The sequence below is a fragment of the Thunnus maccoyii genome, chromosome 10 (assembly GCF_910596095.1).
Source record: "Thunnus maccoyii chromosome 10, fThuMac1.1, whole genome shotgun sequence".
NCBI lineage: Eukaryota > Metazoa > Chordata > Actinopteri > Scombriformes > Scombridae > Thunnus > Thunnus maccoyii.
This window is the reverse complement of record NC_056542.1, coordinates 34,199,892-34,219,723: the sequence shown is the minus strand read 5'-3', so window position 1 is coordinate 34,219,723 and position 19,832 is coordinate 34,199,892. Positions and strand designations below refer to the sequence as shown.

Genomic DNA, 19,832 nt, shown 5'->3' with positions numbered 1-19,832 from the left:
AGTCAACTAATTGTTGTTTTAAGTTTACTTTACTATATTTTTTGACATTTAAATCAATGAAGAATCTCAGGTTTGTCTAGATATTATGAGATAAGTGTTAAGTTGAAGGTTTAATGTATATTCAGACATTTTTTCTGATTAATCTTACAATACCCTAATATCTACAATTTTGACATGAAGATGGGCCAGGGTAAAAAAACAGAAATCAACAAGGTTTCAGGTTTATCTGTGCCAGACAAATGTATGTTACAGTTTAAACAGTTTGATAAAAACATCAGATTTAGTCAGTGTGTTCATTGTGCCCTGACTTCATCTGCAAAGTTCTCAAGATGACGTTTTTACGATTAAGTACCAACCTTTGGTTTTTCATGTCTATTCCATTTAACATTAAGGGTGTAACCATTTTGTTACAAAATTAAAAGTCATATTTTGTTGTCCTTCATCCGAACTTGGTATGCACATGTTCCCTTTCAGCATAGAATGGGATGGAGGCAGATATAGAACTGAGCACTCAACAGCTATGGTGACAAGATAGACATATGGATGTAGTGAATAGGGAAAAGTGAATATGGATATGAATCGACATGGTTCTAAAATGGTTTCCATACAACAGCACATGATTCCACCCCTCAATCTTCAAATTACTTAACCAGAAATTGAATTACCAAGAGTTAGTTTATGGAGAAGTGCTGCGATTTACATTTGAGTACACAGTATGATCCTTAAGATGTGCCAATGTGCCAAGACTTCAATCTTGGATGTTGGATGACTCAAAACATTCTCCTGTTGAATGTAAATAAATTAGATTGTATTTTTTTCACTTCTGCAGATCAGACTTCGTCATTCAGTACCTGAGCACACTGTCCCTGTATGTAAAGCAATATACAAAAAAATCTCAGGGTAATATTTGATCCAGTATTGAAGGTCAGATTTACTGCAGCTTTTGCAGATGTATTTGAGGTACAGTTGTGATGTATTCTGCCTCAAACAAATTTGCTGTAATTATCAAACAGGCTCACCAGGCTGGAGTTGCAGTCTGCATGTCATCTGTGTAAGTGTTTGCATCATGCCTCTCTTCTCATTGCATATGCATTTAAGGGAGGATGACATGTTGCATTTTGCAAGGGAAATTCTACACTTCTGAAAAGCAGGTGTAAACATAGTGCAAGTGGGATTTACACAAGCCGCAAAGAAAGTTGCAGTTAAAATCAGAGTTTATGTGCTGGAGAATCTTCTCAATGCCTCAGCTCATGTTATTTTGGTCTTAGGTTGTTTTAGATTAAATCTCACAATATACTGCATATACAAAGTGAAATTTAAATCAAATGGATTAAGAAAAAATAAACACTTCAACACCATTTGCCGTGTCTTGCACTCATCAGTTTAAAAAAGACCATCTATTCTAGCATAATACTAATTTATTTTGGTTTATGCTCTTTTCTCTTGAAGTGTTGGTCAGTATGGGAGAGGGCCATGAAGTACAGTACTAGTCAAAGGTTTGGACACACTTTCACATTCAAACAAACTTTTGACTGGTACTGTATGACAAGAGATTTTTCCGAATCCTGCTCTGTTTTTATGAAAATACCAAAAGTGCACCACCATTACTTTGGCACACAGTGCACAACACACTTGGCATTGACTGTCGAGCAATTTGGTATAGGAAATGTGAGAAATTACACAAAATGTTAAACTTTGTGTTGTTTTGAATTAGCAGGGGCTACTTTCTTAGTTTCATTGTAAGAGACAATAATATACAGATATATAACAGAGCAGCAGATTAACATATTTATATTCACTTGAGCATAATAATCTTTATCAGCTACATACATAATATTGAATAAATGGCATTTCATTTTTAAACTTTCAAAATCTACAGGCCATGTAATGTAGTGATATTGTAACTTTGGACTATGAATAAAATATAAATTTATTCTATCACTCAACCTAGTGTTAGTGTTTCAAAGGGACACACAGATGACTGTAATGGATGGTTGAGTTGACCAAATCTACAGAATCGTTGGTATCTTCCTTTAAACCTGTAATGTCTCTGTGTTATTTTTAGTTGTGGGTGCAGGACATACATAAACATACCCTGAGTTCTGGTTCTGCCATCATCAACCCCGGAGGCTAGAGACTCCATCATCTCGGCCCTCTTACAGTGAAATTCTGTGGGGGCCATAAGACCTCTGGCCACATCCCTCTCCATGGTCCTCTCCATCTGCCTGCGGTAGCCCCCGCTGCCGTCCAGACCAAACTGCCTCTGCACAGTTAACATACCGCACATGTCAGCTTGATAGAGTGGAGTCTTGTGAAAGCACAACACTGAAAGTGTTCAGATACCTAAACATTCACTACTGCATCACATGTACACAGTGCACCCACAAACCATAGTTAAACCACAGTGTTAATCTTTTTTCAGTGTGGTTGACATTAAAAGCAAATAATGTACATGTATATCATGTAAAATAATCAACATGTGTTTTAAAGGACCGATTTTCTTTGTGTCAAAGATCTGTTCATCATATGTTTTTGAAGAACATATGATAACATATGATAAAATCAGAATTTGGCAAAAATCAAAACAAAACCCAAAACCATCCAAACACCGTTTACCTCCTGTTACCCCTATTTTCCTCCAACTTTTCTCTTACACACACAATAAACACAACATTGACATATACAAAAACAAACAAAAAATGAAAATAAAAAATGTAAACCAAATAAATCACAGAGCCATTTCTCCCCTTATAAGATTAATATATCTTGTAAGGTGTACCATTACATTTACATTTGAACATGACCCTTAATTCACAAGGAGATTCCCAACATAACCATATCTTAAATAAAGACTGAACAGTTTCTAGATTTCTTCATAAGGACTTAGTTTACCTCTCAAAATGTGTGTTATTTTTCCCAATTCCATACAATGTGCTATATTTTTAACCCAGACATCAATATCAAGCTCATCACCAGTCCAAAGAAATAAGCTTTGCTTGCAAAATACACATATGTAAAAATGTACACTCTTTTGCTTTCAGAATAAGATCCAGTGGGTATACATGAAATAAATATACCTTAGGTTGTAAAGGAATATCTACAAACAATATTTTTGAAATCATATTAATAACCACCCTCAAAAACTCTTGTATTATAGGCCACCCCCAAAAACAATGAAAAAGTGTGCAGCAGGTTATGTGAAGCAATTTGGTTCACTGCTTCCCAGGAGGGTGGATCCAGTCTCATCCTCAGCTGAGGCCACACGGCAGGCACACAGTGTGTGTTCCGGTCCTTGGCAGGCTGTAGAGTTTGGATGCTGGAGCTCTAACTAAGATTAAGTCTTCTTATGTCAAAAAAGTTTATACGAAAAGACAAAAATAGATTACAAAAATACTAGATTATTCATATGGCAAACAGCGTGCAATAGCTAATGGCACTTGGTCTGTGGCTTTAGGTGTCTTTTTCAGTCTTTGAGAGTTTCTTTTCTGGAGGTTTCAGCCCTCAGAAGAAAAATGACAAAAAAAGGAACAATGCCCAGAACGCAGTGAATGGGCCATTACTGACAGCTGGCAAGGCCGAGAGAAACAGAGTAGTGAAGAAGCAAATGAAGCCAAGCCAGACAAAGAGTTGTAGATTTTATAGTTAAAGGGGCATGTTTTGGAAGAAAGAAGATCTTTGGTGCTGTTTTGGAGGGAACGCTTTGATTACTAATTAATTTCTTTGTGTGAAGAGAAAACTGGCCTCCAACTTAAAGGGGAGTCATTTTTCCTATCGAATATTCAAAAGCTACGTGCTTGCAAATTGGACACTCACTCATTTCTGCCATCAGTGCCAAAACATCATGAAAACCAGTGAAAAACACTTTTCCATTGCAATATAGATGAGCCAAATAAATACAGGATAACATAATTTTCGAATCTGTCATTAAAAATTGTTAAGAACAATCCTAACAATCAAACCATTGCTAAATAATACACTTAGATAGGTTAAACAAGTCAAGATACATATTTTTACACATTCTTAGAGGCATCAGAGAGAGGAGGAGAGTGCGCAAAGGAAATTCGGCTTATCTCCCCAAATTTATGCACTTAGGGACAGCATGAGCAAGTGGAAGAAGGGAGGAATTCATCTGTGGAGTGAGGGGAACTCTCCTGCTGGTGAAGTCTGCCCATATTTGGAAGAAACAATGTTGTTAATTCCAAAAACTGTCAATTTTCCTCCTGTGGCTGGTGGGAAGAGGCTGGGTTTTTAGTGCTGTTCCATGTTTCTCCTGGCATTTTTATGCCTTGAGGTCAGAGGCCTTTGGTCTGTGTGCTCTTTTATACACACAGATGTGTTCTGACTTAAACATCATAATGTTTCTGAAAGAATTTAGCTTCTCCTTATATTCCTGGGTTAATCCACTATACTGCCATCTCTTGATTACATTTTGCACTGTGGAAACTGCAGGCTGACAACACTTGGCTATCATCTTGTAGCCTTTCCCTGGATTGTGGGTATTTAATAAAATCCTGTAATATTTTTCTGGTCCATATGAGTATTATCCACTCCAGAGGACCTATTTATCTGAGGATCCAGGGTGCAGTTGAAATCTGCCATGGTATATTTATCCAAAAATGTATGTATGTATGACATTTGTAGGAATAGATTGTTGTAAAAGTAAGCATCATTATTTGGTCCATAGATATTAATAAAATTGTGGTTGTGCGACATGAGGTAACCTTGGCAAATTAAGAATATTCAGGCAGGGTCCTCAACCACCTCTTGAATTTTCATTGGAGCTGATTTGTGTATCGATACCATTGCCCCTCTGGCACTGCTAGAAAAGGATGCTGAAAACACTTGACCTGACCATCTTCTTCTTATCTTTCCCCAGCTAGCATATGTGTCTGTTGAAGAAACAGTACCTTAGCTTTCAGATATTTTAATCTGCTCATAACCTGTTTTACCTTTAATATTACATGTTTTATTTTATATCTTTAGTATGCATTCCCTATTAGTTTACTGTCTTAATCATGGAAGGTGACATTAAGGCACCTAAACTTAAGGAAAAGAAACCAAAAAATAGACAAATGATAGAATCCAAAATAAATGCATAGACAGAGACATACACTTAGAAGAGAGAAAAAATTAAAAAAAAAAAAAAAAAAAAAAAGAATAGAGGAGATTAAAAAAGGGGTGAGCATTTGTCTTTCATAAATCTCTCAGGAGTAATAGGCTATCTGCAGTCCATATGTCCATCCATTCCAAGTGTGATATTACCTGAGCAGATTATTTGCCTCTAAGCCAAGTCACCCAGTTCAAGTCATCCATCTGCTGGTGGATCAAAGACAAAGGTGTGCTCTGCAGTCGTCATCAGCAACCTGGCTGGAAAGATGATGTGATGCTTGGTGATTTTCCTTTCCCGTAGTCTCTCTCATGCCATCATAGCTTCTCTGTTGCCTGTAGACTTCAGATGGCTCTCCAGGAGGAATCTGATTCAGCTGTCTTTTGCATCATGTGCCCTTTCCAGGTCCTCTGCTTTAGTAGCAACATGATTCAATTTACTCTCCAGGGAGCGTTTGCTTGCTTGCAGTGATAGCGTCCTCAGCGATTAATATTCGGTGTGGGAGATGCAACAACTGCATTCCTTTATATCAGTTTGTATATTTTTGATGGCTACTAGTATACTATCTACTGTATATGTACATGGAAATCCTGCTTGAATTACATTATGGTCTTCATAATATCCACAGTTAAAGGATTTCCCATCTGATCATTTTTAATTGTTTCTTTGTACAAACTAGCAAGGTCCACCAAGTCCTGTCAGGGTCCAGCACATTATCCTCATTCACTGGTGTATCCATTGTCCTCAGTCTGGGCTTCTTTGGTATGCTGACTTCCATTAAATTCTTATTCCGAAATCATGCAACTTTTTAATTGGGTTGTTTGAGAAGCTGCTATTTCGATCTTTGCAAACCAAACAAAAAGACTGCCACCACTCGGTAGAGCATCAGCATCTGACCCAAGGCCTCAATATTTCTAAAATTCTGGATATGGCCATGCATGATTTAATTTTGCTTCTCCACTGTCATTTGATTGCATCTGTTGGAAAACTGTTAACACAGCTCAATAAAAAAAACACATCCATTTGATCAAATTATCATATCAGGATGAATATTAGTGCTGCAGCTTTAATACCTTTGAACGGGACAGCTCACCTAAAACAATCTTTCTGCTATGTGAAAATATTTAATTTACTTTCATTTTTATGCTCCTCTGAAGCTGTAAAACTTTGCTACATCAAAGCTGGAATCTAAATCTGAAATCCAAATATCTATATCATTATATATGCATATGTTGGACACAATCTATACCAGACTCTATACTGCTGTCAGGTTGGTCAGGTCACAGTAAATATTATATTTGCGATCACATTACCTGATTGGTCAATGATATTGTCACAACTGATGAATGAAACACTACTGTGAAAACTACTTTGCTGTAGTTTGTGGAAAACTGTAATTTTTGCTTTAATTTGAATAGTGTAGAATAAGGCTGAGATGTTTGCAGGACATCTTTCAAATACTGGGCTGGAGGGCTTCTGGGATACAAGGAGGTATTTGGACAGTGACACATTTTTGTCACATTTTATGGTTCTTTACTCCAGCATGCTGCTATGGGGATAAAGTGCTGGTTTCAGGTCTAAAAGTGTGCATATTGGGTAAACAGTAAGGAGGTAATTGCAGTCCTTACATACACAGAATCCCAAATCTTTGAACAATGCCGCAAGACAGTGATAGTGCTATAATTTTGCACTGTTCACCTAATATGAACGAAAACCCTCTAATTATAATGTGGAAAGTTAGCACTTTACACTCTTAATCATTGATTAATGTGAAATCCATTAAAAATGTGTCACTATCCAACAACTTATACTGCCATGAAGGTCCTCTGCTTTGTAACATCCAGACCTGCAGCTTCTTAAACTCCTCTCTCTCCTTCTGGGCCTCATCTTCTCTCCTCCTCTGCTCCTCCTCCTGCTGAAGCTTTCTGGCCAGCTTCAGGTCTGAGCCAGGGCTCCCTGCAGTAACAATGGAAAACCACAGTTTTAGGTACACTATAAGCTGAGTGTGCATCTGTTCAGTCAGATACACAAGACAAAAAGAAAAAACAATATATTTAAAAGGACAAGAGAAGGAACTTAGTGAATTATATTACTGGAAGGTATGAAGATATTCCCACCTGCTCCAGGGTCTAAATGCAGTTCCACATGTTCCTGCAGAGAGAAACTGTTGCTGCAGATGACAGAGCACAAAGGGCACTGAAATCTCTTCTCTCCTACAAAACAGTTTGGAAACTTCATGTAAATCTTGTTATTCCAAACTTATTTTACATGAGGGTTAACATGTGGGACTGATAATGGTCTTATCTTAAAATCTTTGGTCCAGCCTGTGTCATCCGTTAATAGTCAAGTCAAATTATGTGAACCTACAGTGTTTTATCACCAAGAGGGAAATTACACTTGAAGCCTCCCATGAATGAGCTACATTAAAACACGTTATAAGAGAGTAACTCTATTGTACCTATACCGTTACACAGGTTACTAAAGCATTGTGAAGCCGAATCACAGCTTTAAGGAAAGAATTGCTAAAATGCTTATGTTCAGAAATGCTTCAGGATTATGTGCCCGTTAGAACCCATAAATCCTTCAATTTTGAAGAGGATAAACCATAACAGTTGCTTAATATAACATAAGTAGGTAATGCACAAAGTTCTTGCAATCCAGAAAATCTTGTGGGCAGGAGTGTCAGCTCATAAACTGACTGTGCAAGGACCAAAAAATCCCACGCAGATCAGGTTGTGATTCGGCAAAAGTTGATTCCCGTTCAACTTTTGCTGGATGACCACTACGTTTTTTTGCTGAGCCCCATATGGTCCTCCCTCCAACAGTGTAAACACACTGCCCCCATTCAAATGAATGGGAGGGCTGCAGTTTTTCACACATTGCTGGATTTGGTCTGAATGCGCTATGGTAACTACTGCTGGAAACAGACTGCCTCCAGCGAGGATGCATCTGGATGCAACGGAATGTTAAATGCTCCGGAGGGTGGGTGAAGTGGTGGGTCATGTACTGGGAGTTGGGTGATGCTTGGTTTTGGCTCATCCTTTTCAAAATGGCAGCCTAGTCAAAAACGTTTTTATATTGCACTTAAACTGTACAGCAAAAAAAGTTTCTGAAAACATCTGAGGCAAGAAATAGGCAATGCAGTAACAGAATCTTGATTCATATTTGATCAGCACTGCCTATTTGACAGTTTGATCTTAGTTTGATCTGAGTGAAGCACATTGCGCTGGATAGACTCATTTGCTTAAAGTTGAGGTCAAGTCATGTGTATCAAATACAGATATGGCACCATGCTGTATCAATCATGCACCATGTGACCGCATCTCCTATTCTCCATAGAAAATAAACAGAATCCGTCGACTTGACATCCTATAGTGGTGTTGCTGTCGGATGTAGAGGTCTTCACCTGAGACATACCTGGGGTAAACCTATCCGAACCCGATGTGCATAAATTCATTTTCAAAAAAGAGAGACCCAATCCAAGGGGGACCCAAGCACAGCCAGACCTGACCCGATAGACCCAAATATAACAGACCTGATCCAAAATGCGGTCAGCCCGGGCAGACCCAAACAGAGAGATTTTGCAATTGGACCCTGACCTATAACCTGTCTTCCGTGATACCACTTTTTTTCTTTTTAAACGGGGCCAGAATCTGAGATTATTTAGTCCATGCTAACTTTAGTCAAAGCAAACCTAACATGTCTCTGAGACAAACACTCATTGCCCCCCTGCCCAATGGAAATTATAGTTGTGGCAACAACCTCCAAAATTTTTTCTTTCAACTATCCACATACTGGTAAAAACATTTTCATTCAGTCAGTGATCAAACGTGCTTCCACACATGTAGATTAACTGATATGCTGTCCATGTGGCCTTGCTATGTGACCCTGAATACCTTGTTGCTGTGCAGTACAATGACACCAGACATGACATTTCAACTTTAAGATTCCATGGGATTGAAAAGGGAAGGTGATCTAGAGCTACTCATTAAAAGGCAAAAGACATTCTGGGGTGATCAATTACAAACACTTAAGCCAAAAGGTCTCAATGCTCAATGAAGCCTCCTCCCTTAGTATGATGCTGTGATATGTGCCAGGTAACATGAATAATAATGATAATTTTTTTTTTCTCATATTTCTGTAGGTGAGGCTTCCCTCATCTGGCTTGTTAAGAATTCTTGCAGTTCACATGGAGTTCAGATACAGCAGCCCCCTCAAGTACCCTTTGCTCATTGGACAGCATGTATATAAGCATGACAGGAGTCAATCGGCTGGTGGTTAATAGGTTAATTGGAAAATTGGCTCATTTACTTTGCCTGCTAGTTCACTCCAGAGAGTTTGGTGGATATGTTTGGGATAAAAGTGTCTTTTTGCCTATATAGGAGGTTATGTGTGTAAACTAATATGTAAGTATGCTTTATATATTTTCTGCCTTCATTGTAAATAAAAGATTAGTGAGTTCAGTGTTCTTACAAGTGTAACTTGATTTGCTGGACTAGATGGCAATATATGTTTGACATTAGTCAGTTCATTTAACTGCTATTTCTCATATTTAGAACATATTAGTTTTCATTGTAACTGTGCATTAACATATATTGCAGTCTTATTGTTTATTTCCTAGTGTGGAAATCTGGTATGGTTGCTGAATTTACAAGTTAATACTTTCCGACAAGTAAATACAATATTTCTAAGTCATCTGATGAAGATTATATCAGTATGCTGTTGATACCCCCTGGACAAAGTTTTATAGGACTTTCAGTATCATATCATAGCCTGTTGGTTGGTGACCACAATAGTGTCTGCCGAAAGCCAATCCCACCCGTCAGTGAATAGCAGTCCCAATTCAATGCAACAAACTACTCACCACGCTAGACAGTGGCCATCAGTACCCAAACATCAGCCGATAACTAGTTATGACCAGGATAACAGCTACACTAACCACCAATCTAAAGCCATTCCCTGCTGAAACCACAGCTCTAGGAACTTTTATTAACCCGATGTATCACTGCTAGTTACCCGAAACTGTGCAGTAACAGCTTTGACTATGGCTAACCAGCCTTCCAACGTTTCTGTTCATCCCCCAGCACAGGTATGCATTTATAGATGTAAAATATTGGCTATATTGGATATAAGGACATCCACACAGTGTGTGCCATCTGCTTCAGGCTGGAACATGCCCAGGGAGCGTTAGCCTCACCAGGCTCGTGTGAGCACTGTGCGTGTTTCACTCTCAAAAGCCTTTTTCGCAGGCTAGCATGCCAAGCTACCCTGTCTCAGCTGGGCCCCAAGCTAGCAGCTTCTACCACTGTGTCTAGCTATGCTGTTACCCCCACTGGGTTTACCAACTTGATGTTACTGACACACTATCACAGGAAATGGAGGATAGCTTCGCAGTTGGTGACTCCGGGAGCCTCAAAGCGGAATTGATGATCACTCTGACTTCTTTCCGAGGGAGAGAATGACGATGATCTCCAACTCTTTTCAACTAGCTGCCAGGAAAACATGACAATGAAGCCAGCTGTTTTAGACAAATTGCCCCAGTCACCATTTGAACCCCTTGATCCGGTGGATCTAAAGTGCTTTCATTCAAACCAGCGCTCCTGTTGGTGTTGCCCTCTGCCAAACATGCAAGTGATATCCATGCACTTTCAGTGCGTCCAGAATGTACTCAGTTTGTTGTTGGAATCTTAAAAGGTATCACTGCAACCAAACCTAGTTTTTGTCCCAAAGAACACCATGCTTTCAGGTTCTCCAATGTAGTTGATGGCTTTCCATCCCCTGCCATCAGCAGCTCCATATGTTGTGTCCATATGTTGTGCTCTACATAGACAGGACTAGGGGTTTCAGGAAGTTAGATCAGTTGTTTCCTCATGGGCTAAGCCACATACAGGCCAACCACTCAAAAGCAATGCCTCTCCCATTGCTATGGGGCTACACTACACTATGTTCCAAATTATTATGTTATTATTATGTAAGTGAGTATCAGTAGGATTTCAGTTCGCTTAGTTTTTAGTTGTTCAATGAAAGTTTTTGCCTGTTTTATCTTAATTGGTATCAGTCTCAGGTGTGTTAAATAGTTTGCCAGGTGATCTTAATTAAAGAGAAACCTAGTTAAAGAAGTTATTCAAAATTTTTAAGCAAGTCTCACTTCTCATGCAATATGGGGAGGAAGATGGGGGAAAGATGTTTCAGAAGATGAAAAGTGTGAAATAGAGCAATGTATTGCAAAAGACAAAACTGAAGAGTGATCGTTGAACTGTTAAAAGCTACGTGTGTGATTCAGAGCACAGATGAATTCAGCCAGATAAAGACTTATTAAGGAAAATTTCTCTCAGTCAAAGTAATAATGTTAACAGGGCATCTATAATAAAGCCACTGTTGGGCAGCAAACAGGTATTTGAAACTGCTAGTGTCTCTGGAGTCCCAAGAACCTCTTGATGCAGAATCCTCCAGAGGCTTGTAGTTGTGCATAAAGCTGTATTTTGGCCACCCCTAATCAATGCTCACAAAGAGAAATGTTTGCAGTGGGCTCAGAAATACATGAAGACTAATTTTCAAACAGTTTTAATACTGATGAATATCGTGCTACAGTGGATGGTCCAGATGGATGGCATTCTAGATGGTTGGTGAATGGCCACCCTGTTACAACAAGACTGCAACGTCAGCAAGGAGTTAGCAGAGTGATGTTTTGGGCTGGAATATTGGGAAGTTAGATGGTAGCTTCCTTTAGGGTCTGTGAGGGTGTCAAAATGACCTCCACAAAAATATGTGGAGCTCCTTACCAACAATTTTATGCCATGGTATAAAAGGAAGAGTTGTGCCTTCCTGATCAAAATTATTTTCATGCAGAAAGAAGAGAAAGTAGCAGTTGGTCGTCAAAATGGCAACATGGGAGTATATATACAATTGAAGTCAGAAGTTTGCGTACACTTAAGCCAAAGACATTGAAACTCAGTTTTTCACAATTCCCGACATTTAATCCTAGTTAACATTCCCTCTCTTAGGTCAGTTCGGATTAATACTTTATTTAAAAGATTGTGAAATGCCAGAATAATAGTAGAGAAAATTATTTATTTCAGCTTTTATTTCTTTCATCACATTCCCAGTGGGTCAGAAGTTTATATATACTTAGTATTTGGTAGTATTGCCTTTAAATTGTTTAACTTGAGTCAAACGTTTCAGGTAACCTTCCATACGTTTCTCACAATAAGTTGCTGGAATTTTGCCTAAAAAAAGTTTTGCCCACAAATTTTCTATTGGATTGAGGTCAGGGCTCTGGCTGGCCACTCCAATGTCCTTACTTTCTTGTCCTTAAGCAATTTTTTTCACAACTTTGGAAGTATGCTTGCGGTCATTGCCCATTTGGAAGACCAATCTGCGACCAAGCTTCTGCACCAGTCCCTCCTGAAGCAAACTTCTGACCCACTGGAATTGTCATATAGTGAACTATAACTGAAATAATCTGTCTATGAACCAATGTTGGAAAAATTACAAATTATCATGCACAAAGTAGATGTCCTAACCAACTTACCAAAACTATAGTTTGTTAACATGAAATCTGTGGAGGGGTTAAAAAATTAGTTTTGATTTCAACCTAAGTGTATGTAAACTTCTGACTTCAACTGTACGTATCCCCATAGTAACTTAAGGTTATGATCGTAACCTCAGTTCTGATAGTATGAATTGCTGTTGAAGCATTTGAAGACAGACAGAAAGAACAAAGTCAGCTACTCATGAAGGCTATTGCATGACTTGACTCTTAATGACTTTACAGCCAAACTAACAGCTCTGTGAGGCTGTACTTAGGCACACAGTGCTTTGAGCTAAATGTTAATATCAGCATGCTTACATGCTCACCATAGATGTAAACACATGTAAATCACAACAGGCGCTCATATTAGAACGGGGCTGTCAACCCTCCAAATGCAAACAAGTATATTTTGGGAAGAGTTCCATCCATTCTTGCAGCTATCATAACCCACTGAATCGTCAATCAATCAATTCATACTCCAGCAGTTTGGGTTGTCACAGAATATTAGGCATTTATGTGGAATACAGAATACTTGGTTCTAATACCAAAATACCCCTGCTTAGTGCAAAGTAACAGTAAGTAATACAGGATAGAGACTCAATACATTTTTAATAGCTATAACTATTAAAAATGTTGAATGTCAATGTATGTCAACATGCTTCACAGTTCTGTTTTGATGATATTCATATTTTCACACATACATTCTATTGACATTTCTCACACTATTTACATAAATTATGTATACAGAAAGTTTATCAGTTCATGCAAGTAGTTCCAGTGTTTATTCTATAAGTTTATTCTTTGAGGGACATCATCAGGTAGGTGCTTGGACACTGGCTGGCTCCTATGTGTGCATGTGGCTATATCCAGGTTTGCTGTCAATAAATGTAATAATAAATATTAATAATAAAATGAAGCTAAAAATTCACTTCTCTCATAAATTCGCATTAGAACATCTTACTGCAAAGATGAATGGCCACTTAACATTGCTAAATTAAATTCAACATGTTGGTGACAGTCGAATGTTGTGTAATACCTACTCACCCATGAAATCATTCCTTGTGCCTTGGTTTTGCCATTTCTTTCTTTAGAAAAATGTCATTAGTTTTGCTGGTATTTGGTCATAAACAGAAGTACTATATTACTAAGTGCTAAATTTGACCTGATGATGGCACTAGATGAAGTCAGAGGATCACCAAAATTGAATGAATGTGTGAACCAAATTTCATGGCAATACGTTCAATAGTTAAGACATTTCACTAAAACCACAAATGTCATTGGAACATTTTGTGCCAACTTTGACCTGCTGGTGGCTCTACTGGAAAAGTCAGAGGATGGCCAAAGTCAATAGGGTTCATGATCTGGGCAACAGGAATATCTGTTCCAATTAGTTAATAGTTATTGACATATTTCAGTCTGGACCAAAGTGGTGGACTGACCGACTGTCATCCATACAGCAATGCTGCTCATGTGTCACTGGTACAGAAAACCATCCAGCTGAGCTGATAACAGCTTTCTTCAGTGACATTGTGTCTTCTTGTACAAATTAAGTACATGCACATACATGGTCTTTGGTTGGATGGCAAGATAATTTTGTTGTTCACTGTGACGTACTACCCAGCTGCCATAACATACTGTGCCATGTGAGCTAAGAAAAAAAAAAGAAAGTGCTGTCAGGAGACACACCTGAGAGACTGCTGGCTGATGGTGATGTCATGGCTGATGAAAACACCTCCAGTGCTGAACCTGAGCAAACAATTAGCCATTAATAAAGATACCTCATGTGCATACATGAGGTTTATGTTGTCTTCAATTTAAGAAACAATTCATATCTTCTAATTTCTGCAGACTGTTTTGAATTTGTGGAACTAGTTTGTGCTGATTGAGAAATTTTCATGGATTCCACAGATAAGCTGTGTGCTGATAACAATAGGTTTAGTGTATGTGAGCATTTTGTATGTAAGGGCAAAATTGCAAATCTCAAGACACTGTGAACATACCTTCAGCTGAGTGCTGCTCCTGCAGATGCAACTCGACATGCTCCTGCAGGATGAAACAGCTGCTGCAGACCAGTGCACACATGGGGCAGGAGAATAGTTTCTCTGTAACAAACAATAAAAGAGGACAACTGTAACTTAAATTTCTGGCCAGGACTTTAAAGTTTGAAATACAGACAAAAAGTTGAATCACCTTTTCCTGGAGAGGACAACCGCTTCTGTTTGGCTTTATTGTGCTCTGATTTACTTCCACCAGCATCCTCACTACAGTTCCTGGCACACTCCTGTTTTATGTTAGAGCTTAATGTTGTTGAAGTAATTGGTATAGTCTCCACATGTGTTAAATCTCTTCTATCTGATGCGAACATTAAACCATGATTCTGTTCAGGTTGCACCGAGTCTGTGGTGACACTAGAGGCACCATAGGATATTGCTTCACCAGCTGCACCACAGCTATCACCAGTCAAGCAGGACTGAGATGTTTGAGGTTTATCACAATCAGTTACACCAGTGATTGTTCCAGTAGAGCAGCCTAAGCTGGATGTGGAGTGAGCTGGAACCTGTGCTCTGTGCTGGTTTTCTGGGTGTGCAGAGCTGATGTGGAAGGAGAGTTCATCGTAGGACACTCCAGACAGGGAACACAGCGGGCAGTGCATGTCATTTTCCAGGTGTCTGAGAAGGAGATGAGTCTTCATGTCTTCCTCCAACATGATGCCCTCACCACAGATTTCACAGGTCAGCATGACTGTAGCCTACAATCACAGACAAGTTGCTTTCACTTTCCTACATAATGACATGTTATCAAACCTCAGAGTATCATTAGAATTTTGTTGGTGAGGCACTAAGTACGGACAACTGTCAAGAACTGAAAGTTGGCACCAAATATTTCTTCAGTCTTTGTCTTATTACAATTTCCTACATATTACCTGTTTTTTAAAGTCATTAATTAGGTTTATCATGTAGTGCATTGTATTTAGGCAATGTTACTGTATCGCTGTTTATATTAGGAAAGTATGAAACACCTGTGCATTTGGGTTTGTGGTGCCATAATTCCAGCTGGTCATGTGTTAGTAGGTGGGAATCATATGGTAGGTAGGCGTTAAAAAACAACAAAAATGCATTTGATTTAATTTATTGATTGGGACAGTGTGCAGTTCTGAACATTCAAGATGCACTGCACCGGAGTTGGCTCAAAGCTAATTTGCATCCATAGTCCCCCACAATCAAAACATACTACAGCACAACAACAAACAATACAAAGCAACCCCCCCCCCCCCAAAAAAAAAACAAACAAAAAAACCCAAAACAAAACAAAAAACACACAGAACACACAATACAAAATACAAAGCTACACACACACACACAACAGCACATCACATACACCCACAATGTAAATTAGAAATTAATAATGTAAACTGGACTCAGTGGTCATACAGCTGCTGGTCTTTAATACATTTAATACATACACCTTAGTGAAGCTGGAGATGGTTCTTGTCCTTGTTAGTAGTAACTTCTACAACAGGTTGGTCACTAGGCCTGCACAGTGTGGTTGGAACTGGTGGAAAGCCTCTGATAAAGCTCTAATTTGCCAGGTGAAAAGAAGCAGCTGGCCACATCATGTGTCATGGAAGTAACATGTCTCTCTGCAGCTCTCTGACAAGGACTGCAGTGCAGAGGAATTTTGACTCTCCAAATTGAGAGTTAACAGGGGCTTAAAGAAATGGGAAACAAATTAAAAGTTTGAGGGGTTTTTTTTATGAAAAAAGACTTTCTATGGAAAAAAAAAACTTGTCAATAGGTCAACATAAGGCAGGGCAGTATAAAAAATAGATTGAATGAATTATAATAAAAGAAAATGAAGAGTTAACAAAATATCAAAAATGCTTCAGGATATCTTCCAGAGGGATGGCCATTTTCTATGCTTTTCGGTTACAGAGGTTAAAGGATGCATACAAAAATACAAAAGTCTGAAATTGAAAACATTGTTTGCTTTTCATGATTTATGATATTTCTCTAACAAAGTTTAGTACATTCAGCAACTGTTCTGTTGTCAGAATAAACAATAAAATCATGTACTGAGAAAAAATAATTGAATTTGCTAAGGCTATAACTAAAACTATTAACATACCAAACTTTTTGCCATGATTCAGTATGTCGTGCACATTCTCATGGAGAACTTGTGTGAAATGTTACACACTTGTGCAATGTGACTGTACGTACAACATTCCCAAATTTGGTTACAATCCAATTTAGCATTGAAGAGTTATGGCATTAAGTGCATCAGGCCACGCCTTCAAAAGTTTGGTAACTAATTACAGATGAATGGTAAGTTATACCCACAAAATAACTAAATTTTGTTCGGGGTCATCTCATTATGGTATGTCCCAAGTTTGGTGAAGATTAGATAAAATATGTGCCAGCGGAAGCAAAAAATTTATTTACCCAAAAATTCAAAATGAAGGAAAATTTTTCCAGGCCCAATTGGCCATGGCCAATATCAGTCAAATCAACATCATCCAAGGAACACACTGTGCAAATATTGTTTTGCCATACCCATGGCTGTATTATAAGAGCTGGTTACCGGACCAAAAATGGCACCTATTCAATCCAATGAGAATTACTTGGCTGGCAAATACGCCAAAAAAGGTTTCTAGCTTCGGGATTTGATTCCACATTATGCAGCCCACTGAATATGCGCAGTGGTGTTTCCCCCGCTGGCCTCACTCGCAAGTTCCCACTTGGTCCATAGACTTTACATTGTGATGACGTCACTGAGTTTTAAATCGCTTTTCTCAGCTCGAGAAAAGTTTTGCAAATATAAAACCTCCATGGATCAAAAATTCAGGCCTAGTTCGCAGCACAGTGCACTGTGTCGCCATCACACCAGTTCATGGAGAGAGAGAGAGAGAGAGACCAACAAGAACCCCTTAATTTCTCTTCTTGTCTTCACAAAATAATTCTTCTGTTAGCTTCCTCAGTGCAGTAACAGTGGCAGCTAGCAGTTGACAGCTAGCTGTTTGTTATGATTTAAAAAATGTATCAAAAGATGATATTTCCTCTTCTGTTCTCGCTGATTGATACTGTTACCTCTTCTATAGAGTATTTTCTGAAGATTATTTGAAGGTTATTTTGCAAAATAGCCCACTTTTTAGGTCCAAATATGAGATGTATTCAGGAGCACATCCCTGGTGCAGCCACTCTCTCTCACAGAACATGACCAACTACTATTATTACCTCAATAAATACTTCCTAATTAGTTTATGATCTCAATCACTAGTATCAAGTCTTCTTCAATGCATCATGATGTTCATTTTGTAAATTATGGCCCTGTTTAGAGTGAAATAGATGACAAAGCAGCATATGTTTTAGGGCGTGGCTACGTTGTGATTGACAAGTCACTACCACAGCAACAACGTTGATTACGTGACGTAACCATGGCGTAACTCCAGATTCACAGAGTACAGGAGTAGCTGATGCCATTTCACAGTATGTTTTCAGTTCATTAAAGTTAATTATAAAATTTTGGTCACCTAAAAAGTCTTGTCCAGCATTTGGTTGTAATAAAAGACCCTCTAAGGAGTTGGATTTCAGTTTTTCCAGTGAGTGCATTTTGTTTTAATGGTTTTAGGCCTGTTTTTCACTAGCAGAAGTTAGTACTAGCATTAGCATTATCACTGTTAACTGTTAGCTGGAGGGCTAAACCGGAAGTAGCCGACTTGGCCAGCGAAAGTCACTAGTGCGCATGCTCTATGGGCCGCACAATGCGGAAGATCCGGGTACTTTCATACCGGGAAGTCGAATTTTTTTTTTGCTTCATGCGCCACTGGGCAACTTTCATAGAAATGAACGAAGCCCCGCCTCCGACGCTGTATCCAGTTCTCTTCATACATCCATGCGCTGAACTCACTGCAGTCAACAAACCAATTAGTGACGTCACGGTCAATACGTCCATATTTTTTTACAGTCTATGGCCAAAACACGTAATAGTTTACCATGTGGTTGTGTCATTAGTACTATGTTTTAATATGTAAAGCATGTCTCCATGGGACACCTGTCTATGAAGTATGAATAGTTTAGCACTTTTAGTTTTTGAGATATCAACTTTCAACTCCCATAGACTTTACATTATAGGTTCTTGTATTATTAAAAAAAAAAGTGTAAACGTTATTTTAAAAACTGGATGATATCAGTATTGTCCTGAAAAGGCTGAACGTTTCAATATTTCATTAGTTTCTGTAGTTGAAAGTAGCTAGGGGGGTGGAGGAGGAACGACGAGGAGGCGACTTTACCGTTTGATGGCTCAACGAAGCCAAGATTTATTTCCATGCCGCAGCAACAGCTAACTCGAGGTTGAGGTGTCCCCGGTAAAACAACAAAACAGGGTGGCTAACCCGCTGGGTCTCTGAACTTGTATTTCTCGTTATAATATGCAGAAGTAGTTAGCGACCGAAAAATGTACGGAAGGAAAAAGAAAAAGAAAGAAAAAACAAAGAACGAAGAGCTCTTAAACAATTATGTTCATATTTACCAAATGGACACAAAGGAGAAATATATTTATATTTATTAATTCATTTGTTACATGGGTGAAGGTTATGCAATATTTAGTATTAGCTTTCCTAAAATGCGTGCTGTGAAGCTTTGAAGTGTTAGCAAGGTGTGTCAAATTTCCATTAGCCTAACTATCTTAATTAAGCAAATACTTGAATGGAATGTGGCACGAGTTACATTCTCAGTGCTATCGCCTAGCACCTATGGACGCTTTGGAAAGCATGACTGGAACAGTGGTGTCACAACGATTCATACATATAATGTTAGACGATATGTCACATAATGCAGGCTGGTGGCCAGTAACATTCAGCACTTTAACATGCATTGTTGTCTTTTAGCTTCGGACGGCCAGACTACCTTCACTTTGACAGAATGTGTACAAAAGTCTACTCACGATTAATGCAATTCACTCAGCACTCAATTAGAAGGCAGAAGTGTGTTGTGCTTTCCTTTCTTCAGCTTCGAAACTGAGCTTAAGGTTTATGGCACAACCACAAAATTTACTTCCGGCCCAAACTTTCAGAACAAAATAATTGCCACGGCTATGTATGTTTTTTATCCTTTTAAAATTATTACAATTAGATCAAAATGTTTTTCTTCAGATATTTTTTATTTGTTAAAGATGGAGCTGGAAATGGGCTCTTTCTGA

General features: G+C 38.6%; 1 protein-coding gene across 1 annotated transcript in view; it reads right to left on the bottom strand.

Moving 5' to 3' along the window:
* LOC121905111 (zinc finger containing ubiquitin peptidase 1) overlaps nucleotides 1–19,684 on the bottom strand; it is a 37,875-nt gene extending 18,191 nt beyond the window's left edge. Inside the window, exons 1-7 of the mRNA XM_042423100.1 lie at nucleotides 19,578–19,684; nucleotides 14,829–15,387; nucleotides 14,639–14,740; nucleotides 14,325–14,384; nucleotides 7,225–7,320; nucleotides 6,954–7,063; nucleotides 2,095–2,263 (exon numbers count right to left, since the gene is read on the bottom strand). Coding sequence (XP_042279034.1) covers nucleotides 2,095–2,263; nucleotides 6,954–7,063; nucleotides 7,225–7,320; nucleotides 14,325–14,384; nucleotides 14,639–14,740; nucleotides 14,829–15,378 — 1,087 coding nt within the window. The 5' untranslated portion in view covers nucleotides 15,379–15,387; nucleotides 19,578–19,684. The remainder of the gene's footprint in view (nucleotides 1–2,094; nucleotides 2,264–6,953; nucleotides 7,064–7,224; nucleotides 7,321–14,324; nucleotides 14,385–14,638; nucleotides 14,741–14,828; nucleotides 15,388–19,577) is intronic.
* Nucleotides 19,685–19,832: the final 148 nt, after the last annotated feature.